The sequence below is a fragment of the Mustela putorius genome, unplaced genomic scaffold, assembly GCF_011764305.1.
Source record: "Mustela putorius furo isolate JIRA1106 unplaced genomic scaffold, ASM1176430v1.1 tig00000174_pilon_pilon_pilon, whole genome shotgun sequence".
NCBI classification, from domain to species: Eukaryota; Metazoa; Chordata; class Mammalia; order Carnivora; family Mustelidae; genus Mustela; species Mustela putorius.
The window spans coordinates 44071894-44091728 of record NW_025421304.1 but is presented as its reverse complement, the minus strand read 5'-3'; the positions used below and the strand labels follow the sequence as shown (position 1 = coordinate 44091728).

At 64.0% G+C, this 19835-nt stretch overlaps 3 protein-coding genes and 1 long non-coding RNA gene across 11 annotated transcripts; 2 read left to right on the top strand and 2 right to left on the bottom strand.

Annotated features, from left to right (window-relative positions):
• The first annotated feature begins 21 nt into the window (after window positions 1-21).
• On the top strand, window positions 22-12988 carry VPS9D1 (VPS9 domain containing 1). 7 transcript variants are annotated; one of them, XM_045076483.1, is made up of 15 exons: window positions 22-236; window positions 1594-1669; window positions 3268-3360; window positions 3464-3626; window positions 4971-5082; window positions 5158-5220; window positions 5594-5646; window positions 5735-5822; window positions 6019-6104; window positions 6471-6988; window positions 7964-8093; window positions 8267-8475; window positions 8805-8901; window positions 10360-10464; window positions 10813-12988. In XM_045076483.1, the coding sequence occupies exons 1-15, from the start codon at window positions 138-140 to the stop codon at window positions 10904-10906; spliced, it is 1986 nt and encodes a 661-aa protein (XP_044932418.1). In that variant the 5' UTR covers window positions 22-137; the 3' UTR covers window positions 10907-12988. The 7 variants fall into 7 exon arrangements, 3 of the variants coding, with proteins under 3 accessions (XP_044932418.1, XP_004753840.1, XP_044932419.1); XR_006605659.1 differs by lacking the exon at window positions 22-236 and adding an exon at window positions 837-1474 and having other exon boundaries at window positions 8786-8901; XR_006605658.1 differs by lacking the exon at window positions 22-236 and adding an exon at window positions 837-1474 and having other exon boundaries at window positions 8176-8475.
• Window positions 3179-5009, bottom strand: LOC123391012. Its single transcript, XR_006605661.1, has 2 exons — window positions 4875-5009; window positions 3179-3619 (listed from the first exon to the last, which is right to left on the bottom strand). It is a non-coding gene; the product is annotated as an uncharacterized LOC123391012 (long non-coding RNA).
• LOC106005930 (proline-rich protein HaeIII subfamily 1-like) lies at window positions 12924-15894 on the bottom strand. Its single transcript, XM_045076496.1, has 2 exons — window positions 15179-15894; window positions 12924-14823 (listed from the first exon to the last, which is right to left on the bottom strand). Exons 1-2 carry the CDS (start codon window positions 15706-15708, stop codon window positions 14733-14735), a joined length of 621 nt encoding a protein of 206 aa, XP_044932431.1. The 5' UTR covers window positions 15709-15894; the 3' UTR covers window positions 12924-14732.
• SPATA2L (spermatogenesis associated 2 like) lies at window positions 15486-19828 on the top strand. 2 transcript variants are annotated; one of them, XM_045076488.1, is made up of 3 exons: window positions 15486-15599; window positions 15850-16153; window positions 17850-19828. In XM_045076488.1, exons 2-3 carry the CDS (start codon window positions 15851-15853, stop codon window positions 18786-18788), a joined length of 1242 nt encoding a protein of 413 aa, XP_044932423.1. In that variant the 5' UTR covers window positions 15486-15599; window position 15850; the 3' UTR covers window positions 18789-19828. The 2 variants fall into 2 exon arrangements, with proteins under 2 accessions (XP_044932423.1, XP_044932424.1); XM_045076489.1 differs by having other exon boundaries at window positions 15509-15558.
• Window positions 19829-19835: the final 7 nt, after the last annotated feature.

Here is a 19835-nt window from a genome sequence, read left to right as displayed (position 1 = left end):
GCCGGCCCCGCCCCTTCCGGCGGTCCCGGGCTCGGGCGGCGCCGACTCCCGCGCGGGCCGCGTTCCGGGGTCGGGGCCGCGGGTCTCGCCCTGGGCCGCCGCCGCTGTCACCGCCACGGCCTCCCCAGCCCGGCGCCATGGCCGCTGCGGCCGGGGACGGCGCGGTGAAGCCGCTGCAGTGCGCCATGAAGCTGGCCAACGGGGCCATCGAGCTGGACACCGGCAACCGGCCTCGGGTGAGGCGCCTCAGAGCGAGGCGGGGCGGGGGCCGCGGCGGCGGGCGTCCCGGGGGCGGCTGCCCGGCGGGCGGGGGCGGGGCCGGGGGCGCCGTCGGGGACCCCTCGCGCGGCTCCGGGGGCGCGCGGCGCGGGCAGCGGCCGTGACCTTGCACAGCTCCCCGCGCGCTGCGGGCCGCCGTCCGGGGACGAGGCGGAGACGCCGGTGCCGTCGGGGCAGGGCTCCGCGAGCCGCCCTCCGCCGCCGACCGACGGGCCGTCCGCGCGGGCCGGCGCGGCTCTCCTCGGGCTCCCGGGGGGCGGCATCCGGGAAGGCGGACCGGCCGCGCCCGTGCGGAGAGGCGGGAGCGCGGGCGGGAGCGCGGGGCGGGGGCGCGGGGCGGGGCGCGGGTGCGGGTCCGGGCGGGGGCGCGGGGCGGGTCCGGGGGGGAGCGCGGGGCGGGGGCGCGGGGCGGGGTCCGGGGGTAGCACGGGGCGGGGCGGGGGCGCGGGCGCGGGTGCGGGTCCGGGCGGGGGCGCGGGGCGGGGTCCGGGGGTAGCGCGGGGCGGGGGCGCGGGGCGGGTCCGGGGGGGAGCGCGGGGCGGGGGCGCGGGTGCGGGGGCGGGGGGCGGCGCCGGCCGGACGGGCAGGCCGGGCCGGTCGGGCCGCCCGGGAACGGCGTCTGCTTCCTCGGGGCGCTGCCCTGCCCAAGCCGGGTCCCTGCGAGCGCGGCTGCCCCACCCGGTCAGCATCCGTTTCCCAGCCCGCCGTGTCCTGCCCGGGGAGCCCTGGACCCGCGGAGCCCTGGACCCGCGGAGCCCTGGAAGGTTCCCCTGCGACCCGCGGCGCCCGGCGCTCTGGCTCGGAGCCCGGCAGACCCTGGGCAGCAGCGATGCCCTCGGGCTCGACACTGCGGGCTCGGGGGGTCGGGAGCTCGGGAGCGGGACCGGCCGGGACCGCAGCCGGACGTGATTCCGAGATGTGTGGCCTCGGGCCCTCGGGAGCCTCTCAGGAAAGTTGTGGGTTTCTAAGCCACGGACTCAGGAGCCCCCGAGTCGCCCAGGAAGGCCACTCGTTGCAGACCGGGCCGTCGGGGCTGCTTCTCCGCGCGGAACGAGAAGCTCCGTTCGTGCCGCGCTGGGGGCCGCAGGGAGCGGAGGGGCGGGTGCCCTTCAAGTCAAGGGAAGAGGGACTGTCTGCAGGACAGGACCGAGCGCCTGGAGGGCGACCGGCTCATTACCTCAGGCCGCGGTCTCAGGTGAAATCAAGAGATGAGCCGGCACCATGTCTGCGCTTCCCGCAAGGGCATGAGGCAGGCGTGACGGACTCGCTGGCCGCTCCTGGCCTGACCGCTGCCATTTCTCTGCCCGGGCACAGGAGGCGTACGTGGAGTACCTGAGGAGCATCCACTACATCTCCCAGGTGCTGCTGGAAGAGGCGGAAACCACCCCAGGTACAGCTCTCAGCCTCTCCACTCCTCCCGGGCCGAACAAATGATGGACAGCTTAGCGCTTGGTGGGTCGCAGGCCTGGGGGTGTCCTGTGCCTACCCATGGGTCGTTAGCAGAAGGGGACTGGGTGCACGAGCTGTCCTCACCTGGTGTGGGAGCAGGAAGAGAGGGGAACTGTCGGGGGTGGACGTGCAGCGGCGTAACCAGAGACTGGACGTCGGACCCTAGCCCAGGAAGGCGGGAGCTGTGGAAAGGTCGAGGGCTGGGGGCACACTCCCAGCAGATGTGCAAGCCTCTGAGATGAGAGTGGGTGCTGGGTGCAGTTGGGGCGGTCCTGGCCTTGGGGGGAATTGGGGCCGTTCTGGCGTAAGGGGAAACTGGTAGAGGCTTGGTGGGAGAGAGGCCAGCATGGAAGCTGAGCCCCCAGGAGGTTCTCACAGTGAGGACAGCAGTGATAGGGCTGCTTGGACATAGGAGCAGTAAAGGGCTTGGGGATGTTCTTTAAAGGTGGACCTCCCAGATTTGGGGGGGCAGTGAGCTACTGGTTGGCAGGGCAGGGGGTGGAGACAGTGAGCCGCTGTGGGGTGGGGTGGGGGGAGCAGTGGACTTCTGGGGGGAAGCAGTGAGGTGCAGAGGGACGGTCCAGCGGGTGGCAGGTGCAGACTCGTGTGGGAAGAATAGAGAGCTCCGTCCTGAGCTTGTTTCCTACAGGTGCTGAGCACCCTGGTGGCTATGGGAGACGTCAGAGTCACCAGAACCAGAGCTGCCCCAGAGAGGCAGTGAGCTTCACAGAGCTCTCGGCCCTGCAAGACTGAGGCCTGGGAGAGGGGCGCAGCAGTAGACCCGGGGGAGGGGCGCAGTGTTCTGGAAGAGAGAGACCCTGAAAGGTGGAGGAGCCCTCAGAGAGGAGCTCAATGTGAGGGCAGAAGTGAGGGGAATTTCCGTGGGAGTCAGAGGGCCAGAACAGGGTGCGGTGAGAGGCTGGCTGTAATGGGAGCACAGTGGGTCAGAGACTATGGCTGGTGGGGTCCAGGGAAGACCTTTGGAGGCAGCTCCTGTAGCCTGTACCTCCTGATGAGAGTGACTGCCCGCCCCCCCGGCCCCAGCAGGGAATACAGAACAGAAGGCCCCCCAGCATGGGCCAGGGGCAGGGTCAAGCACAGCCAGAGCACAGGAGATAGGTGGTGAAGTTGTGTCTGGGAAATGGTCCGTGGCCCCTACAAGGCGCACCGTGGGGAGAGGCTGTAAGTACGAGGAAGGCGTTTGCTGAGCAAAGGCAGAGGAGGGGCTCGGAGAGTCCAGCCGGGATGACGTCCGGGATGTCAGGACAGTTCCGTGCGGGGCTGGCCAAGCTGGAAGCCCACGTGGCATCAGGAAGTCAACCCCCGTCAGATGATCAGAAATGAGGAGATGAGGTGACCTAGAGGTCAGGGATGAGGAGGGGGCGGGGTGACCCCCGGGGGAAGAGAGGAGGAGGGGGCTAGACCCGCAGAGGGGTCAGAGGTCAGGAGAGGCTGGGCTTGTCCTAGTTTTTATTTCAGCAAGACTCTGTTTAGTGACAAAGGCGATGGTGATCAGTTTTCTTGTCTCTTGCTCCCTAGAAGGTGGAGACACTCTGGCCCCAGACACCTCAAAGATGCTGAAACTGGCTGAGCAGTGTCTGGAGAGGGCCCAGTCAACAGCTGCCCAGCTCGGTGGGTCTCCAGCAGATTTCCCTCGGACACCCCCCACACACAAATCCACGTGTCTGTGGCGCACTGGACTCCACGATGCCCCTTGCTTGTGTGCATCTTGCAGGGAAAACACACCTGAAGCCAGCTGTGCCCGTGGCTGCTCCAGGCACCTCATCCACCAGTCGACATCGCCGGGTGTACTCGGATGAAGGGGGGAAACTATCTCCATTTCTGCCGCCCGAGATCTTCCAGAAGCTTCAGGTGGTAGAGTCACAAGGTTCTAAGAAGTAAGAGAGGGCCAAACGGAAGGTGGGCTGAGCCTGGGTTTGAAGTCCAGGCAAAGTGAGCTAACCAGGGTGGTTTTCGTTAAAACGGGCCCGAGAATGGAAATAGCCTCGTGCTTGACAAAAACATGCAAATCCCCTTTGGACAGAAGCATGTGTACAAATGACACCCAGTCAGAGACATGCAAGTCCAGAGAGAAACCAGAAGCTTAGAGAGTAAGCATGGAAATGGCCTGCAAGCTTCCAGGCAGAGTTAGCAGACGTTTCGTGAGACCGTCGTGCTCTGTACATTCACAGAAGGAAAAAGCAAGTTGGAAAATAGTGTCAGGGGAGGAAAAAAAAAGAAAAAACCACCATAAAATCGGACCCAGCAAATAAAGAACCAAGTAGAAACAAAATTTTAAAAAATGCCAAAATTCTTTTTAAAAACTAACTGAAAACAGTAACAACACATCGTATCCTGCAGTGAAAGTGCACGCGTGCACACGGAAATGAGCAGTCGATTTTATAACAGACCAGACATAACTGCAGAAAGAATGAGTGAATCGGTTAAAGGGTCAGTAGATCCTCTGAACGTCTCAGAGAGGGAGAGAAAAAAGAAAGTCTGAGAGGGAGATCGAAAATCTAACAAGATTATTGGACTTCTGGGAAAAGAAAGAAAGTGGGAGAGGCATTATTTGAAGAGCTAACAGGATAGAAGTTTCTGGAACTGAGAAAACACAATCACATACAAGAATCCCCACTCAGACAGGCAAGGGCTGGCTCCTGGCCCTGCTGCTGCCAGTCCTCAGGGGCCACAGGCACCGAAAGGGTCCAGACCCCTCACCTGCGCACGTGAGGTTTCAGGGCAGGACCAGGCAGGAGACTTCCATCCCAGGACAGGTTTTCCCACAGCTGGAGCCCTCACAGCTGACCCTCCCCCACTGCGCAAGCGTGAAGACCTGTGAAACCCAAAGACTCCGCGCGGGGTGGGGGTAGCTTTTGGCGGCTCTTCCTACGGAGTAGACCCGGTTCTCACTGTAACGGGTGGCAAGCTCATCTAGTTGTTGCGCTCACATGATGCCGTTAGAAAGTTTCATGTTGTTGCCAGACACGCATACCTCATCTACAAAAAGCACAATGTCTGCCTTCTCTTGAAAACTCAGACGTCTTAGCTACTGCAGCCCAGGTCAGCACGGGTCCCCAGTCCACCCGAGACCTCCTCCCTCCTTTTCAATTCCTGCCTGCCTCCCCGCCGCACCACCAGTTCACCTTCCGGTCTCAGGGCTTGGTCGGGGAGGGTCCTCAGGTTACCAGAGGATTCCAGAGCTTCCTGGGGCCTGGACAGCAGCTTGTCGCTATTCCCAGGGAGCTGACCCCTCTGGAGGAGGCGTCTCTGCAGAACCAGAAGCTGAAGGCCGCCTACGAGGCACGGATGGCCCGTCTGGACCCCAGCCAGGCCGTGCAGAAGACCTCCCTGGTGAGCAGGTCCCAGGGAGGGTCTGACTTGGTGGTGGAAGAGCAGTAGAGCCTTACTTTCTCCTGCCCTTCCTAGACCTTGTCCCTGCAACGACAGATGCTGGAGAACCTTGTGATCGCCAAAGCCCGCGAGGAGACAGTATCCTTTCTCTCCGTCCCTGGTGTCCCAAGCTGAGGGAGAAGGGGGTGAGGGGGAGGTGAAGGTGCCGCTGTTGGGGCGGAGATGGAATCCGTCTCGCTTCAGAGAGTCGTGTCCTTGAGGGACGGCTCCTGCCCTGCCGGCCTCTGCGCGGGCCCTCCTGTTCCTCGGAGCACCCACGGGCTCCTCTCCCTGCTTCCAGGCAGCTGGGCCTGGCTTCATTCCCTGAGAGAGCACCCATCCTCCGGCCTGCCCCCTCCTCTGCCCCGCCTGGCCTGACCATACCTCCCAGGTGCCCAGGAACTCAGTGCCGGCTAGGGGAGGGGGTGGGAGGGGGTGCCCACCAGCCACAGCCTTGACTCTGCCGCCCCAGCTGCACAGGAAGATGGAGGAGCGCCGGCTGCGGCTCCAGGAGGCGGCCAACAGGTGCGTCTCCTCCCGCGGGTCTGGGGACAGCCCAGAGGACTGGTGGGAACTGCTGCCCTGAGGCTCCCAGCTGGCTCTTTCTCCCCAGGAGGTTCTGCAGTCAAGTCGCCCTGACCCCAGAGGAGCGGGAGCAGCGGGCCCTCTATGCCGCCATCCTCGAGTACGAGCAAGACCACGTGAGTGCCGGGAGCCGAGGCTGGGAGCCGAGGCTGGGGCTGCCACAGGTTGCTATTCCCGGGGCCTGTTGGCCTTGGGTCTTCCCGACGCCCCAGGGCGAGCACAGACAGTGTGGCAGTGGTCTCCTCGGGGGCAGCCTTGGTGGGGAAGCATGCAGGGATCCAGCCATGCGCTCCAAAGTCTTCTGCCCCGCAGGACTGGCCGAAGCACTGGAAGGCCCGGCTCAAGAAAAGCCCCGGGGACCTGTCGCTCGTGACCAGCCTGGTCTCCCACCTGCTCAGGTACCAGGGCCTCCCTCCCTCTCTCCATCCTGTTGGCCCTACTGGCAGGCCGACGCCAGAAAAGAAAGTGAGGAGGAGACCGGGGCTGCTGAATGGGGCGCCCGCAGGAGCCCTTCTCAGGGCTGGGGTTGCAGACATCCCGGCCAGCCTTCCTCTTGGTCCTGTAGCCGCCACCTCCTACCTTCTCAGAGGGGCGGGTCCGGCTTTATCAGCCACATTCACTCCCAAGGATGCCGCGGAGCTGCTTCTCCTGCTTCTCCGAGGTGTGCGATGGGGCCCCAGGGCCAGGGCCCCAGGGCCGGCTGGCCGCTGGCAGGTGAGGGCGTGGCCCAGCGCCGCAGCCTCACCCTGTCCCTGTGCTCGCAGCATCCCCGACCACCCCATCTCGCAGCTCCTGAAGAAGCTCCAGTGTGCGGTGTACCAGACGCTGTACCCCCTCGTCAGCAGGGCCGCTGTGGGCGCCGCCCCCCCCCCCGGCTGCTGCTCTCTGCCCCCGGATGCTGACGGGCTGCTGGCCCCTGGAAGCCGGCGACTCCGGCCCTCGCACAGCCTCTACTGCATGCTCTCCCCCGCGGAGCCCAGCCCGGCCCCACGGCCGTCGGAGGGAACCCACGCCAGTCCCCCCGTGCCCCCTCCTCACGCCGGTGCCCCAGACAGAGGGCCGGACAGCAGCCCCGCGGGGCCCTCCTCGCCCCTGGCTCACAGCTGGACCAGTGTGCAGGGCAAAGACAGCTCCTTTGAGGACCTCGAACACTTCTTGGCTACTTCTGAGGGGTGGGGCCGGGGGCGAGGGTGGCCACCTGAGCCCCAGACGACGGGCGTGAAGAAGGAGCCGCTGCAGGAGCAGCTGAAGAGCACCGTGAAGGACATACACGACGCCATCGGTGAGGGCCTGTGTGCCCACAGGACGCGGGGGGGGGGGGGGGGGGGGGGGGGGCGCTGCCCCAGTTCTGAAGCCTGGGCCCTTGGGAGGACAGGCTTTCCTCTGGTAGGCGGCCCGCCAGGCGTGGTCTGCAGAGCCCTGTCTGTCCCCCCTTCTCTGGGGCAGACTTCGTGTTTAGTAGACAGGCAGGTGCGTGCTCTGAGAGCAGGTGAGGCCGGCTGCGGGCCTGAGGTCTCCCCGATCCTGGGTTGTCTGCTCGCTGGGCTGCCCCAGGAAAGGCAGTCTGGTCGGCCAGACTTCTGTTTGGGGAAGGGTCTGCTGTCAGATGTTCTGGCCGCCAGGTGGTTGGCTGGCCCACAGGGTTAGGCTCAGGTCATTCCAAACTAAGAACCATCAGACGTGTGCACCCTGGGGACAATGGCCTTTTCCATTTTAAGAACAGTGTGTGGACTCCCTGAGGGTTGGTGCCTAGGGTGGCTGGAGACTGCCAGGTCACTTCCAAAGAAGAAGGCTTCCAGGGTTTTCTGAAAACCAGCGAGGGAGTTCCAACAGGGGCTTGGAATTCCTTCCAAGATCACCAGGACGGGGCCTCGGGTCTTGTTTTAAACCTGCTTCTGAGTGTCTGACAGGTTCCTGCAGTTCCAGCCCTTCAGAAAGAGGCTGTCCTTTCTCAGCCTGTCTTCTTAGTTCCTTAGGGAGCCGGGCATGATTTTGTGAGCTCCTGGGTGCTCCAACTGCAGAGCCCTGGGCATGGAAGTGGGAGCTGGAGGGGAGTGGAGGGCCCCAGCCCAGCAAGCCAGAACACTGTGGTGCTGTCCACACTGAGGCTGGCTCTGGGAGGGTGGGAGCAGGTATGGGCCCCCCACCCCGGGCACCCCAGGCTAGCTGGGGATGACCTCCAGGGGTGGGCGGCCAGCCTGGGGTGGCAGGGCCCAGCCGTCCCACAGCGCCATCGTGCGGGCTCTGCTCCCGGCAGACAGGCTGCTCTCGCTGACCCTCCTGGCTTTCGAAGGCCTGAATGCAGCCGCCTCCAAGGACCGGTGCCTGGCCTGCATCGAGGAGCCCTTCTTCTCTCCACTCTGGCCCCTGCTGCTGGCGCTCTATAGGTACGCCCAGTCCCAGACCCCCCACAGGCCCTTCCACTCCAGGACCCCGGGGCACGCTTCCAGCGGCTGCTTTACTCTCCAGCCCTCCTCAGATGCTTCCAGTGGGCCCGTCGTGCCACACCCGCCCTGCGGCCGGCCCTCGCCCGGCTGAGCCCGGCCTCTCTCTGCCCCAGGAGCGTGCACCGCCTCCGGGAGGCCGCCCTGAGCAGGAGCATGGAACTCTACAGGAACGCGTCCCCCGCCGCCGTGGGCGTTCCCAGGAAGCTCCTGCCCCGGGACCTGGAGGCCTCGGGCGCCGGTGCTTACCCCTACTGCGCGGCGGCCCGAGAGCTGGGCCTGCTGGTCCTGGAGAGCTGTCCGCAGAAGAAGCTGGAGTGCATCGGTGAGGGCCGCGCTCCAGAGGGCGGACGGGGACGAACGCGGTCAGATAAGGCTCCGTCCCGGAGGCTGACCTGGACTCTCGGCGGGCCCCGAGCTCAGACCGGCCTCGCCTCCTGTCCCTTGGGGGTGTGTCTCCGGGACAGAAGCTATGCGAGGGCTCCGCTCCGGGAGGGACTCGCTCCGGGAGGGACTCGGGCTCTCCCGAGCTGGCGCCACCGGGCAGGACGGGCAGGACGGGTGGGTGCCTGGGAGCTGATGCGGCCTCTGGGCTCGCCCGGGACCGGCCCCACCCACCCCCCACCCCCGTGCAGCCCCTTTTCTGTGCCGCAGTGCGCGTGCTCCGGGTCATCTGCGCCTGCGCCGAGGATTACTGCCGCGCCCACGAGGCCGCCCCGGAGGCCAGACCCCTGCTGGGTGCCACGGCCATGTGAGTCCCAGAAGTTCACAGCCCGGGGTGGGCTCTGAGCCTGCGGGGGCCTGCGGTGCGGGGAGAGCCCTCCCGTCTTGCCCCCAGCACCTAGAACGCAGGTTCCCGTCTGGGTCTTGGGCCCCAGCAGCGCCCATTTCCACCAGCGGCGCGAGCCCCCGCAGACGACGCATTCCCGCCCATCTGGGTAGGGCTTCTTAGGAAGTTAGGAACCAGCGGCTAATCCAGTGAAATTTAGGGTTGCTTGTCCCAGAAGCACGTGTGGGGAAACTGCCCCAGCCTCAGTAAAGAGCTTGCTCCGTGTGCGAAGCCCCCAGACCTGGGCTTCCCGAACATTCCTGCCCGCCATCCTGAGGTGAGGCGGGGGTCTTCTCCACCTGCGTCTCTGATGCCGGCTTCTGTTTGTCTCATCTGAACCCTCCCGGGGCCAGCAGCTTCCTGGTCCCCGCTTGGGGCTCGAAGCTCGCCTGCACCTGCAGGGGCTCTGCCTGCCGCCACCCTGCCCCAGGGACCCGTGTTATAAAGAAGACACCAGTCACTTGAACCTGGTGGGTGGGTTTTAGCACCCAAGGGCCTGGAGATAATGGTTAGATAGAAGCTAGAGTTAAGCACGAGATGAGCAGGGAAGAACTCCACCCAAGGAGAAAGACAGATGCCCTCCACCCCAGCAACCCCAGGACCTCAGCTGCAGGGCTGCACTGGAGGGCCGCCCTTCACCAGTTGACCATGTGGCTTCAGAGTACACAGCTGTAGGTGTTGAGAGTCGTAGGGCTGAAGGTGTCGTGGGTCGCAGTTGCAATCCCACACTCCCTCTCTCCCTCGGGGGTCTGAGGAGGAATGAGGGCTGTGTTGCACATACGGGGGTGCAGTGCCCAGGGTCATGGGGGCAGAGCCACGAGCAGGAGCTCCCAGTGGCCGAAGCCTTCCTGGTGGGTGGTCCTACTCAAACCAGAGTCTTTGCTCCCATGCTCTTCTCAGACACCACCAACCTGTGGGCCCCTTGGGCTAGGAGCCTGCATGGGCCTCCCTGAGCACCTCTTTAGCTCCCCTAGATGCCTCTCGTGGGGGATCTCAGGTGCCTGGTTCCGGTCACAGGTTCAGCAGGCTGCCTGGGACACAGGCCCTCCCCTCTGTTATCCAGCGCCACAGGTGTGGGCAGGCCAGTGGGGCTGAGGCTGTCCCCACACGTGCCCTGGAGGGCATCCCCCTGGCCAGGCGTGGGCTCCGCAGCACATGGTTCCCAATCAGGGACAGCCTTGCCACCTGGAGTGGCTGCCAGTGCTGCTGACCAGAGTCCACCCCCAACTCCCCATGCAGGCAGGCAGGAGGGGTGCAGGGCGAGCTGCTGGCAAGCCAAGGACCACTCCAGAGGCCAAAATGGGGGCTGCAGGGTTTTGGGGATTGAGCGGCTGTACTGGCCCCTGGAGCCTACTGGCCAGCTGTGCCTCTGCCCAACAGTGGTGCCGATGACCTGCTGCCCATCTTGTCCTTTGTGGTGCTGAGAAGTGGCCTCCCCCAGTTGGTGTCGGAGTGCGCAGCCCTGGAGGAGTTCATCCATGAGGGGTAGGAACCCCCAGCTGCAGTCGGGCCGGCATGGGCACTGGGCATGTGCTCCCGGGTCGGGGTCCACCTGCCCATAAAGCCCGTGGTCCCTTTTTCTAGCCCCTTCCCACCACCCCTTGCTTGGCATACTGCTGAGACAGGAACTGGGGGGCCGTCTCTTGAGGAGCATCTGCCTGGGGAGTGGGCTGTCCTCTAGCCCAGCCTCCCTGACAGACCCCTGGGGGACCTCAGCACCCAGGGCTTTGTCCCCTGGACGTCCCCATGAGGGCAGACACCCTTCCAAAGTGCTGGGGGTCTCCTTGCATCCTCTGGAAGTGACAGGTGCTGCCTGTGCCTGCCTCCGCACAGGTACCTGATCGGAGAGGAGGGCTACTGCCTGACCTCACTGCAGAGTGCCCTGAACTACGTGGAGCTGCTGCCCCGAGGGGTTCTGGGCAAGTAGAGGAGGACACGACCCGCTGAGGACCGTCCACGAGTCACCCGCTCTTGGGGGGCAGTAGGCCAGCTGTGCCGGGGCTCTGCTGCTCTCACACCTGCCGTAACCTGACATCTGCCCCCAGGGACCTGATGAGACACCTCTGTTCCTCAGAGGACAGAGCTGAGCTCAACCAGCTCCTAGGAAGTAGGCCTGAGAGGCTCCATGCTGGAGCGGCAAACACTGGACTCCCCTGGGACCCGCACAGCCCCGCATCTCCATGGTCGGGAGGGGACCCTGGGCCTGGCAGAGGGCAGGTGTGGTTCTCTCCTTCCCGTTCCCTGTGACAGTGAGCTTCCAGCACCGGTGTCTGGTTAGGGTCAAGAAGAGGACCTGTCCCCACCCCTGCCTCCCACCCATGGGACCCAGGTGGTTTGCAACCATACTGTTTACTCCCGGGCACTGATCACTCCATTCTGCCCTGGAGCCCAGGGACGCCCAGGGCTCCCACCTGTGTCTGGGGCCTCTGAGCTGCTCCAGCCCTTGGTGTGGTAAGCACTGGACTTGCGGGGACCCTTGGCCACTTTCCATTCCTACATGTCCCCTCCTGGGCCAGTGTGAACCCAAGGGTCAGTGCCTGTCTGCAGCCCAGTGTCCACTCTGTCACATGCCCCAGGAAGCCACTGACACCGCTAACAATAAAGAGGTCACTGGTATCTTAAGCCCCCAGCGTGCATGCTTGCCACACCACTGGCCACATGGAGGCCCGAGAAGCACAGCCCCCCCCCCCCCACTGACCAGCAAGAGCTGGACTGTCCCAGAAGCCAGCTCCCAGACCTCCTGGGGCTGCACCCCCAGGACAGGACAGGCTCTGCAGGGCCAAGTGGGCTGGGCAGGACCTGGGACTGGACCTCTTGGCCTGAAGGGCTCTTGGGAAGCATCTTTCTCTGGGTGAGAAACACATGTGGGTGCCCTTAGTTGTGGTCTGTGTCGTCCCTGAAGAGGAGAAGGCAGCCCAGCCCCCGCTGCAGGCAGCATCTGCCAGGGGAGGAGGGGCCCCAGGCAAACCTGAGTTACCACCGAGGCGAGGGGTTTGGGTGCAGCCACGCAGGGGGCCAGCAATGGGAGCAGTGTGCGGGTGCTCCGGGGGGCAGGCTTTTCGGGAAACAGCAACAGCAGTTGGCGCTTACTGGGTGCTCTGCAGGTCCGTCTGCCCAGGGATTCCATGAGGAACTGAGTCCACAACAGGGGACGCATCTTCTCTGGGCTACATCTCATGATGGCAGACTTAGTCTGAGCTCAGCAGGCCAACAGGCACCTGCGGTCAAGACCCCACAGTCGGGTGCTGGGCCCAGTGGGCTGGGGCAGGCCAACCCAAATCCCCGGGGCAGCTGTCGTCTCTCAGGAACTTTGGTGGCCTGGGGTCCTCTGCCTGCCAGTGTCCCTGGAGCAGACAAGCCAGCACACACCCAACCCCTTGTCTTTGTCTCCCCACCCTTGCTCTGCCCTTGGCCCCCCTGACATTCTGCTTATGCTCTTGTAAGTGTAGAGTTCTGAGCACCCCAGACCTGGGTGAGAACCCTACCCATCACAGAGCCTTGGGAAAGGAAGGTAACATCCAGGCTTCAGTCCTTAGCATTAACATCTCAAGGACGGGATTTTAAAGGCCCCTTCATAGAGCCGATGGAGGATGAAGGGGTGTCTTCAGCTGAGCCTGACAGTACAGGTACCTTTTGGCTTGGTGCTGGGGACCACACATCTGGGGATGGGCCCCATGTGGGCTGTCTCCTCTGCACCCTCTTCCAGGCGCTGCCCTTGGACAGGCTGAGCCCACGGCTCATGAATAAAATGGATGAGTAATCCACTCTCCCCGCCCCAGAAACCCTGCAAATCAACAAGAAAAAGGCAGCAGTCCAGAATAGAAAAATAGCCGGGCGCGGTGGCGCGCGCCTGTAGTCCCAGCTACTCGGGAGGCTGAGGCAGGAGGATCGCTTGAGCCCAGGAGTTCTGGGCTGTAGTGCGCTATGCCGATCGGGTGTCCGCACTAAGTTCGGCATCAATATGGTGACCTCCCGGGAGCGGGGGACCACCAGGTTGCCTAAGGAGGGGTGAACCGGCCCAGGTCGGAAACAGAATAGAAAAATAGCCAAGTCTGTGAAGAGACCATCTACAGAGGAGGAAGGTTTTTGGGTTTGGAGAAGGTGAGCGAGTGGGCGTGCCCAAACAGGGGGAGAGGCAGAGGGAGAATCTCAAACCAACTCCACATCAAGTGTGGAGCCTGATGTGGGGCTCGACCTCACAACCCTGAAATCATGATCTGAGCCGAAATCAAGAGTCAGATGCTTAAACGACTGCACCAGCCCGGCACCTTCAAAAGAAAGTTTTAAAAAGCGAATTAGCACCAAAAGTGTTAAAAACTCTAAAAATCAAGAAGTGCAAATTAACACAGTAACAAGGTAGAATTTCACGTGCACTACACAGGTAAAATCCAATCCTGGGCAAAGCTGAGCGTGGTGGCAAATAGGAGTACACCCAGGGTGGGGTGTACTGGGCAGCAGCTTCGAGAACGAGCTGCAGTCCTGGGCCAACACAAAGGCCAAATGACCCTCCGACCAGGTCACGAGAGGCCTGGACACGGGGTCAGACAGTGCCGCATCCAGCCCCAGGAGGGTGGAGGTGGAGCGAGAGAGGCTCGGCTCCTGGTCACCCAAGGACTGCTGCGTAACAACCCCCCCCCCCCCGCCCGCCTTCAACACCATAGGAGTCCTGTACTTTGCTCGTGACCCTTCCATGGTTCAGTGGGGACAGCCCATCTCTGCACCCCCAGCGTCAACTAGGTCAGTTTCCAGGTTGGGTGACCCAATGTCAGAGACTGGAATCATCCAGAGCTTTGTCGAGAGCTAGGACCTCAGTCAGGACTCAGCTCCATTCCCAGAATCAGGTGAGGCCTTCTTTCTTTCGTTTCCTCTTGCGGCCATAAACTGAGTGCTGTGAAAAACCAGAAATTTATTCGAGTTCTGCAGGCCAGAATTCAAGATGCTGGTGGAACCCTACTCCCTCAGAGTCCTAGAGCAGAACCCTGGCTTGCCCCGTTCAGCTTCCTGGCTCCTGCAGTCCTGGGCTGGTCGCTGGAGGCAGAGCCCCAGCCTCTGCCTCCATCGCCACAGCCTTCTCCCCACAGGCTGTGTCTGGACTCCTGTCTTCTTACAACAGCATCAATCATTTGGGATTTAGGGCCTGTCCTAGTTCAGCATGACTTCACCCTAACGATTATATCTGCAAAGAATCTGTTTCCAAACAAGTGCCCATTCCCAGGTTCTAGGGGGTGCGGATCTGGGGGACATTATTCAGCCCAGGGCAAGGTCTCTCCATGTGCTGCCGGCTCTCCCACAAGAAGATGGCTGGATTCCAAGAGCAAACAGCTCAAGACAACAGGGCGTTTTAAGGAGTTAACCTGGGAAGCCAAACAATATCACTTCCATTCTATGGGTGGAAACAGTGCGAAGACCTGCCCGGGTTCGGGTGACCCACAGAGAAGAGTCACGCGTGCCCTAGAGTAGCGAGCAGCAGCTGAGAGGAGTCGCCCCGAGTCCCACACAGCGGCATCGGAACCCCGTCTCCCTGGAGTTGGAGACCCAGTCAGTCCCGTGACTCTGCACGGGGCGGTAACAGTCATCGCAGGGCTGGGGGCCGTGGCCGCGGATGAACAATTCCCGAGGCCTCCCGGCCGGAGACCCGACGAATTCAGCGGCGGACGGAAGAGAGTGGGGACGCTCCCGCCTTCTGCGGACAAGCCGGAGAGATGACCCGAAGTTAGCAGGCTCCTGGGGCGGGTGTGGCCCCAGCGCAGGGTTCAGTACGGGAAATGCCTCTGTGCCGGTCCGCAAAGCGTCTCAAGATCCCCAGCTTGGTTCGTGTTTTTCTGAAAGGCCCATTTGAAGGATCTGAAGACACACCCGCAGGGAAATGCCAGGTGAAAATTCTTTATTAAGAGAAGAAACTCCCAGGCGGGTCCCATCTCTGGTCCCCCTTCTGAGGGGCCCAGAAGCCAAGGGGCAGAACCTGCCCAGGGAGGAGGGTCCACGGACGACCTTCCCTGCACGGAGCTGCCATCCCCCAAGCACTCAATTTCTCCCATCCCGCCTCCGCACGAGTGGCCTTAGCGCACGGGTCAGGCGCCTGGCACCGAGGCTGGCCTAGTTAGGGAGGGGCCCGACCCCGCCTCCGGGCCCCCCGGAGGCTGCTCTCAGGGACCAGAAATCTGGAACCACAGAAAGACTCTGAGGCCGCCGCACCCACCTGACCTGCATAACCACGCCGAACCGCACGCCCCGTGCGCACCGCGAGCTCTGGGCCCGGCCCGGGGCGCGCGACGAGCACCTGCTTCCCCGGCTGGCGCTGCGAGGGCCTAGCCCGGAGCGAGGCGCAGCTGGGACGCACGTTTCCGCGGGCGCCCGCCGAGCGCCGGCCCGCGGTCCCGGCCCAGGATCCGCCGCGAGCCGCGGGTGCCCGGGAGGCTGCAGACGCCGGGGCAGGGGCGGCGCTAGGCCCCGCCCCCAGCTCCGCCCCCGCCCGGGTAAGCCAAGGGGGCGGTGCCCGGCGCAAGCCCCGCCCCTAGCGTCACGGCCGAGGCCGGTGGGCGGAGCCGCCGGCGGCGGAAGAGCGCGGCGGCTGGACAGGTCTGAGAGGCGGCCGATTGGGCTCCGCTGGGGACCGGCAGGTAGAGCGGTCGCTCGCGGGGCCCACGGCACGATCTGGTGGGCAGGTGGGGGGGGGGGTCTCTGTTCGGAGCTGCTAAGTGGGCGAGGTCGCCGCGCTGTAGGGGACATGTGGATGCGGGGGGCACGGGGGGCCGCACAGCCGGAGGGGACGGGGTCGCCAGGCCGGAGGGGGCATCTGTGGCTGGTGGGGGGTGGCGCACAGCCGGCGGGCAGAGGCCTGGTTCCTGATCCCGTACCCCCGCCCGCCAGGATGGGCAGCAGCTCGCTGTCCGAGGACTACCGCCTGTGCCTGGAGCGCGAGCTGCGGCGCGGCCGCGCGGGCGTGTGTGGGGACCCATCGCTGCGCGCGGTGCTGTGGCAGATCCTGGTGGAAGACTTCGACCTGCACGGGGCGCTGCAGGACGACGCGCTGGCGCTGCTCACCGACGGTCTGTGGGGCCGCGCTGACCTGGCCCCCGCGCTGCGTGGCTTGGCCCGCGCCTTCGAGCTGCTGGAGCTGGCTGCTGTGCACCTGTACCTGCTGCCCTGGAGGAAGGAGTTCTCCACCATCAAGGTAGGGCGCCGGGCGGAGGCGGCGCCCCTGCTTGGGTTGCTGTGTACCGTGGGGGCAGAGGCTACCACTGGAACAGGGATTTCAGAGGTCTGCAGAGCGGGCTGGGTCTCCGGGGCTCAGAAGGGATTTGGGGCACTTTGGGGCAGCTTTGACCAAGGTCGTCCCCCCACTCACCCGGCAGTCCCAGGGCTGAAAGACAGGGTGTGGGTGGAGGCCACCCGCCCCAGGTGCTCGCACCCTGGGGAGATCCTTGCTCCACAAAGCTTGAATCACTGCCCTCCCCCAAAGTGGCCCCACAGCCCCTGCAGCACAGAAATCCCAGGACAGGGGCATAGAAGGGACTTGATATTCCACGGTCACCCTGATCCTTCCATGTCCCCATTTATAGAGAAGGACTTCGGGTGGGCGTATCCCCTGTGACGTAGGTAGGGGTTGGAGGCCCTGCACACCCCAGGGTCTGCACTGATCACCCCATGGGGTAAGCTGCTGGCCTGCAGGAGGGGGCAGACGTTTGGCCCTCAAAGCTAATTTGGAAGAGTAGGAAGGTGCTGATGTCATTGGGCACGTGGGCGAGTCCACCTCCGCTGGTTGCCATGGCAGCAGCAGCCTCCCTCCCTCTTCTCTCTCTCTCCCTCTCTCCCCCCCCCCCCCCCCCCCCCCCCCCCCCCCCCCCCCCGCTTTCTCACCCCACCCTTCTCTCCTCCTCTCCCTCGCCAGAGGTGAGCTCTGGAGCTCACTGCTTCATGGGGACACCTGGTGGTCAGAGGTTCTAGGCCATGTTCATTCAGATTAACAGGGTCGGAGGCACCCTCAAGCCCCAGGTCCACAGGTAGCCAAGAACAGAGCGGACAGGCCTGCACTTGGGGTGCTCCTGGGCTTTGGAGTCGGGCAGACATGGTTGGGATCTGGTTCTGCGTCCTCTCGGCTATGTGGCTTTGTGCCAGTTACCTGTGCAGGGCCCAGGTCTGCTGAGACGGGTAAAGGCAAACCCCCGGGGACAGTCCCTGCCCACAGCAGCGCTCCGTCTACGGGAGGTGTCCCCAGGAGCTGAGAGTTCTGGCATTTTAGAACTGGGAGTGACACGGGACTGTCCTCCAAGCCTTCCAGGCCCTCACAGGACTGCAGCCTGGAGGGCACTTTCCGAAAATCTGGCCTCCAGGGTTTTCAGCTCAGCCGCACATTAGAGCCTCCAGAAAGTACCGTGCTCCATCTACCGGGTAGAAAGCTTCACAGCTGGGAAGAACGACTGGCTAAGCTGTCCCAGTGGGGCAAGTCTCCCGAACAGGAAGAGGGAAGGTGGGGTTCAGAACAGCAGATGAGCAGCCCCATTTGTATCCGCACGACCCAACCCCAGCAAAGCCCCTGGGGTGACAGGAAGTGGAGACCCCAAGGGAAGTGAGATGTTCTGTTTTTAAGATTTGAGAGAGTGAGTGGGAGCAGGAGTGGGGATGGGGAGGAGGGGCAGAAGCAGACTCCCTGGTGAGCCCGAGGCCCCATGTAGGACCTGATGGGATCACAGACCTAATCATGAAAACGGGTCTGCAGGGGTGGGTCGGAGCGTGTGTTGGGCACCCCTTCTGAAGGGAGTGACAGCCCAGCCGGGAATGGCCTGGTTCTGTGGGGAAGCCAAGGCTAGGAGCCTGAGTGTGGGTCGGGTCTCGGGCGGGCTGCTGCTGACCAGAACCCTCCTCTGCAGACCTTTTCAGGGGGCTATGTGCATGTGCTCAAGGGCGCGCTCTCAGAGGACCTCCTCCTCCAGAGCTTCCAGAAGATGGGCTACGTGCCCAGGGACAACCACCGCCTCATGATGGCTGCCCTGCCCCCCGCCTGCCAGCTGGTGCAGGTGGCCCTGGGCTGCTTTGCCCTCCGGCTGGAGTGTGAGATCCTGGGTGAGGTGCTCGCACGTCTGGGCACCAGCGTGCTGCCAGCTGAGGAGCTGCTGCAGGCCCGGCGGGCCAGTGCGGATGTGGCCTCCTGTGTGGCCTGGCTGCAGCAGCGGCTGGCCCGGGAAGAGGAGCCGCCACCTCTGCCCCCCCGGGGCTCCCCAACTGTCTACCGGACTCCTCTGGACCTCTACCGGGACCTGCAGGAAGATGAGGGCTCGGAGGAAGCCAGCCTGTATGGGGGGGCCTCCCCAGGCCCTGACTCCCCACCCCCCGAGCTGGCCTGTGGCCCTGCACTCTGGGAGCAGAGCGCCAAACTGTGGGGGGCCGGAGGCGGGGCCTGGGAGCCCCTGGGGGAGGCTGAGGTGCTGCCGCAGGCCGGCAGCCCACCCTATGGGGCGTTGGAGGAGGAGCTGGAGCCCGAGCCTGCGGCCTTCTCCTTCCTCTCCCTGCGGCGAGAGCTGCTGAGTCAGCCTGGAGACATGGCTGCCCCCCAAACCCCAGGGAGCCCCGGGCAGGCCAGCCCCCAGTCCCCTGGCTACCAGGTGCATAGCTGCCTAGCTCCGGGGGCCCTGCCTGGCCTCTGCTGTGACACGTGTCGCCAGCTGCATGCGCCCCACTGTGCTGCCCTGCCCACCTGCCGTCCAGGCCACGCACTCCGCCCGCTGCTCGGTGATGCCCAGCGGCGCCTCTGGCTGCGGCGTGCACAGGTGGACACCCTGCTCTATGATGGACCCGGGGCCCAACCTTAAGCCCAGCCAGGCCCTGCATCAAGGGCCTTCCAGAGACTGTTTCTGTGGTGCTTCTCTGGGCCTCATCACTCTTCAGGCCCAAGCCCCCGGCCACCCTGCCCCTTGGGGACTCCTGGGCACAGCAAGGTGGGGAATCAGGCTTCACCAGGCAGGAGGTGGGGTCCTGCCTTCCACGAGAAGCTCTCGCCTTGGTCTGGCCTGCTGCCTACCCCTGCACCCAGCATCCAGGCCTGTGTCCAAATGCGCTGCGTGGAGGAGTCTCCCCGCCACGCCTAGAGCCAATGTGGGCCCCTCCTCCTCTTTCCTTCCCAGTCCCACTGTAGGGCCCAGCACTCAGTCTGCAGCTCTTGACCTGATCCCTACCGCTGTCCCTCAGAACACGGCTTCCCCTGTGCCCAGGAGAGATTCTCCTCACGGGGGTGTGTCATTGGGGGCCATGGAGCACCACTGTGGCCAGTCTGGGGTCTCTGCCAGGCCCACGGCTGACCTAGCCCCTTGCCTAATGATGTCCTAAGCCAGTGCTGAATAAGCTGAGGCCTGGCTTGAGACCGGCTGCACCGGGAAGTTTGGTCCACATGTGGGGGAAGAAATAATCTGATTTCAAAGCAGTGAGAAGGCTCCCCAAAAGCCCAGAGCACAGGCAGCGGGGGAAGGAGGCAGCTAGTGGAGCCTGGACAGGCTGCATCACTGCCCTCGCGGTGCAGTCAGGTCAGCAGCCCATGAGCCACCTGCTGCTGGCTTTCTGCTACACAGGCTCCGGCAGGCAGGGCTGGAGGCACGTGGGCCTCTCTCCTGAGAATGCTGTGTCTAGGGGTAAAGACGTGGCCACACTCTCCAGCAGTCACCTGCTGAGGCAGACTCTCAAGGCCAAGACAGGCAGGCAGAGCCCCTTCCCCTGGGAACTATTTAGCCACAGGACTAGAAGGAAAGGTGTGGCGCTTGGCCCCCACCTGCTTGTCCATCTCCCTTTCTCCCCAGCACTCAGAGAACCACCGTCATGTCACATGAATCAGAACATTAAAGTTCATTAAAAGACACAACCTGCTC

What these genes read in the sequence shown, in the direction of transcription:
- VPS9D1 (XM_004753783.3), top strand. Translation starts at nt 1,109, where the DNA reads ATGCCCTCGGGCTCGACACTGCGGGCTCGGGGGGTCGGGAGCTCGGGA. An exon ending in TCGAGTACGAGCAAGACCAC is followed by an intron (nt 5,823 to 6,018) that starts GTGAGTGCCGGG and finishes TCTGCCCCGCAG; the next exon opens with GACTGGCCGAAGCACTGGAA. An exon ending in GAAGAAGCTGGAGTGCATCG is followed by an intron (nt 8,476 to 8,804) that starts GTGAGGGCCGCG and finishes TCTGTGCCGCAG; the next exon opens with TGCGCGTGCTCCGGGTCATC.
- LOC106005930 (XM_045076496.1), bottom strand. Translation starts at nt 15,708, where the DNA reads ATGTCCCCTACAGCGCGGCGACCTCGCCCACTTAGCAGCTCCGAACAG. An exon ending in GGCGTGGTTATGCAGGTCAG is followed by an intron (nt 14,824 to 15,178) that starts GTGGGTGCGGCG and finishes GTGTGTCTTCAG; the next exon opens with ATCCTTCAAATGGGCCTTTC.
- SPATA2L (XM_045076488.1), top strand. Translation starts at nt 15,851, where the DNA reads ATGGGCAGCAGCTCGCTGTCCGAGGACTACCGCCTGTGCCTGGAGCGC. An exon ending in AGGAGTTCTCCACCATCAAG is followed by an intron (nt 16,154 to 17,849) that starts GTAGGGCGCCGG and finishes CCTCCTCTGCAG; the next exon opens with ACCTTTTCAGGGGGCTATGT.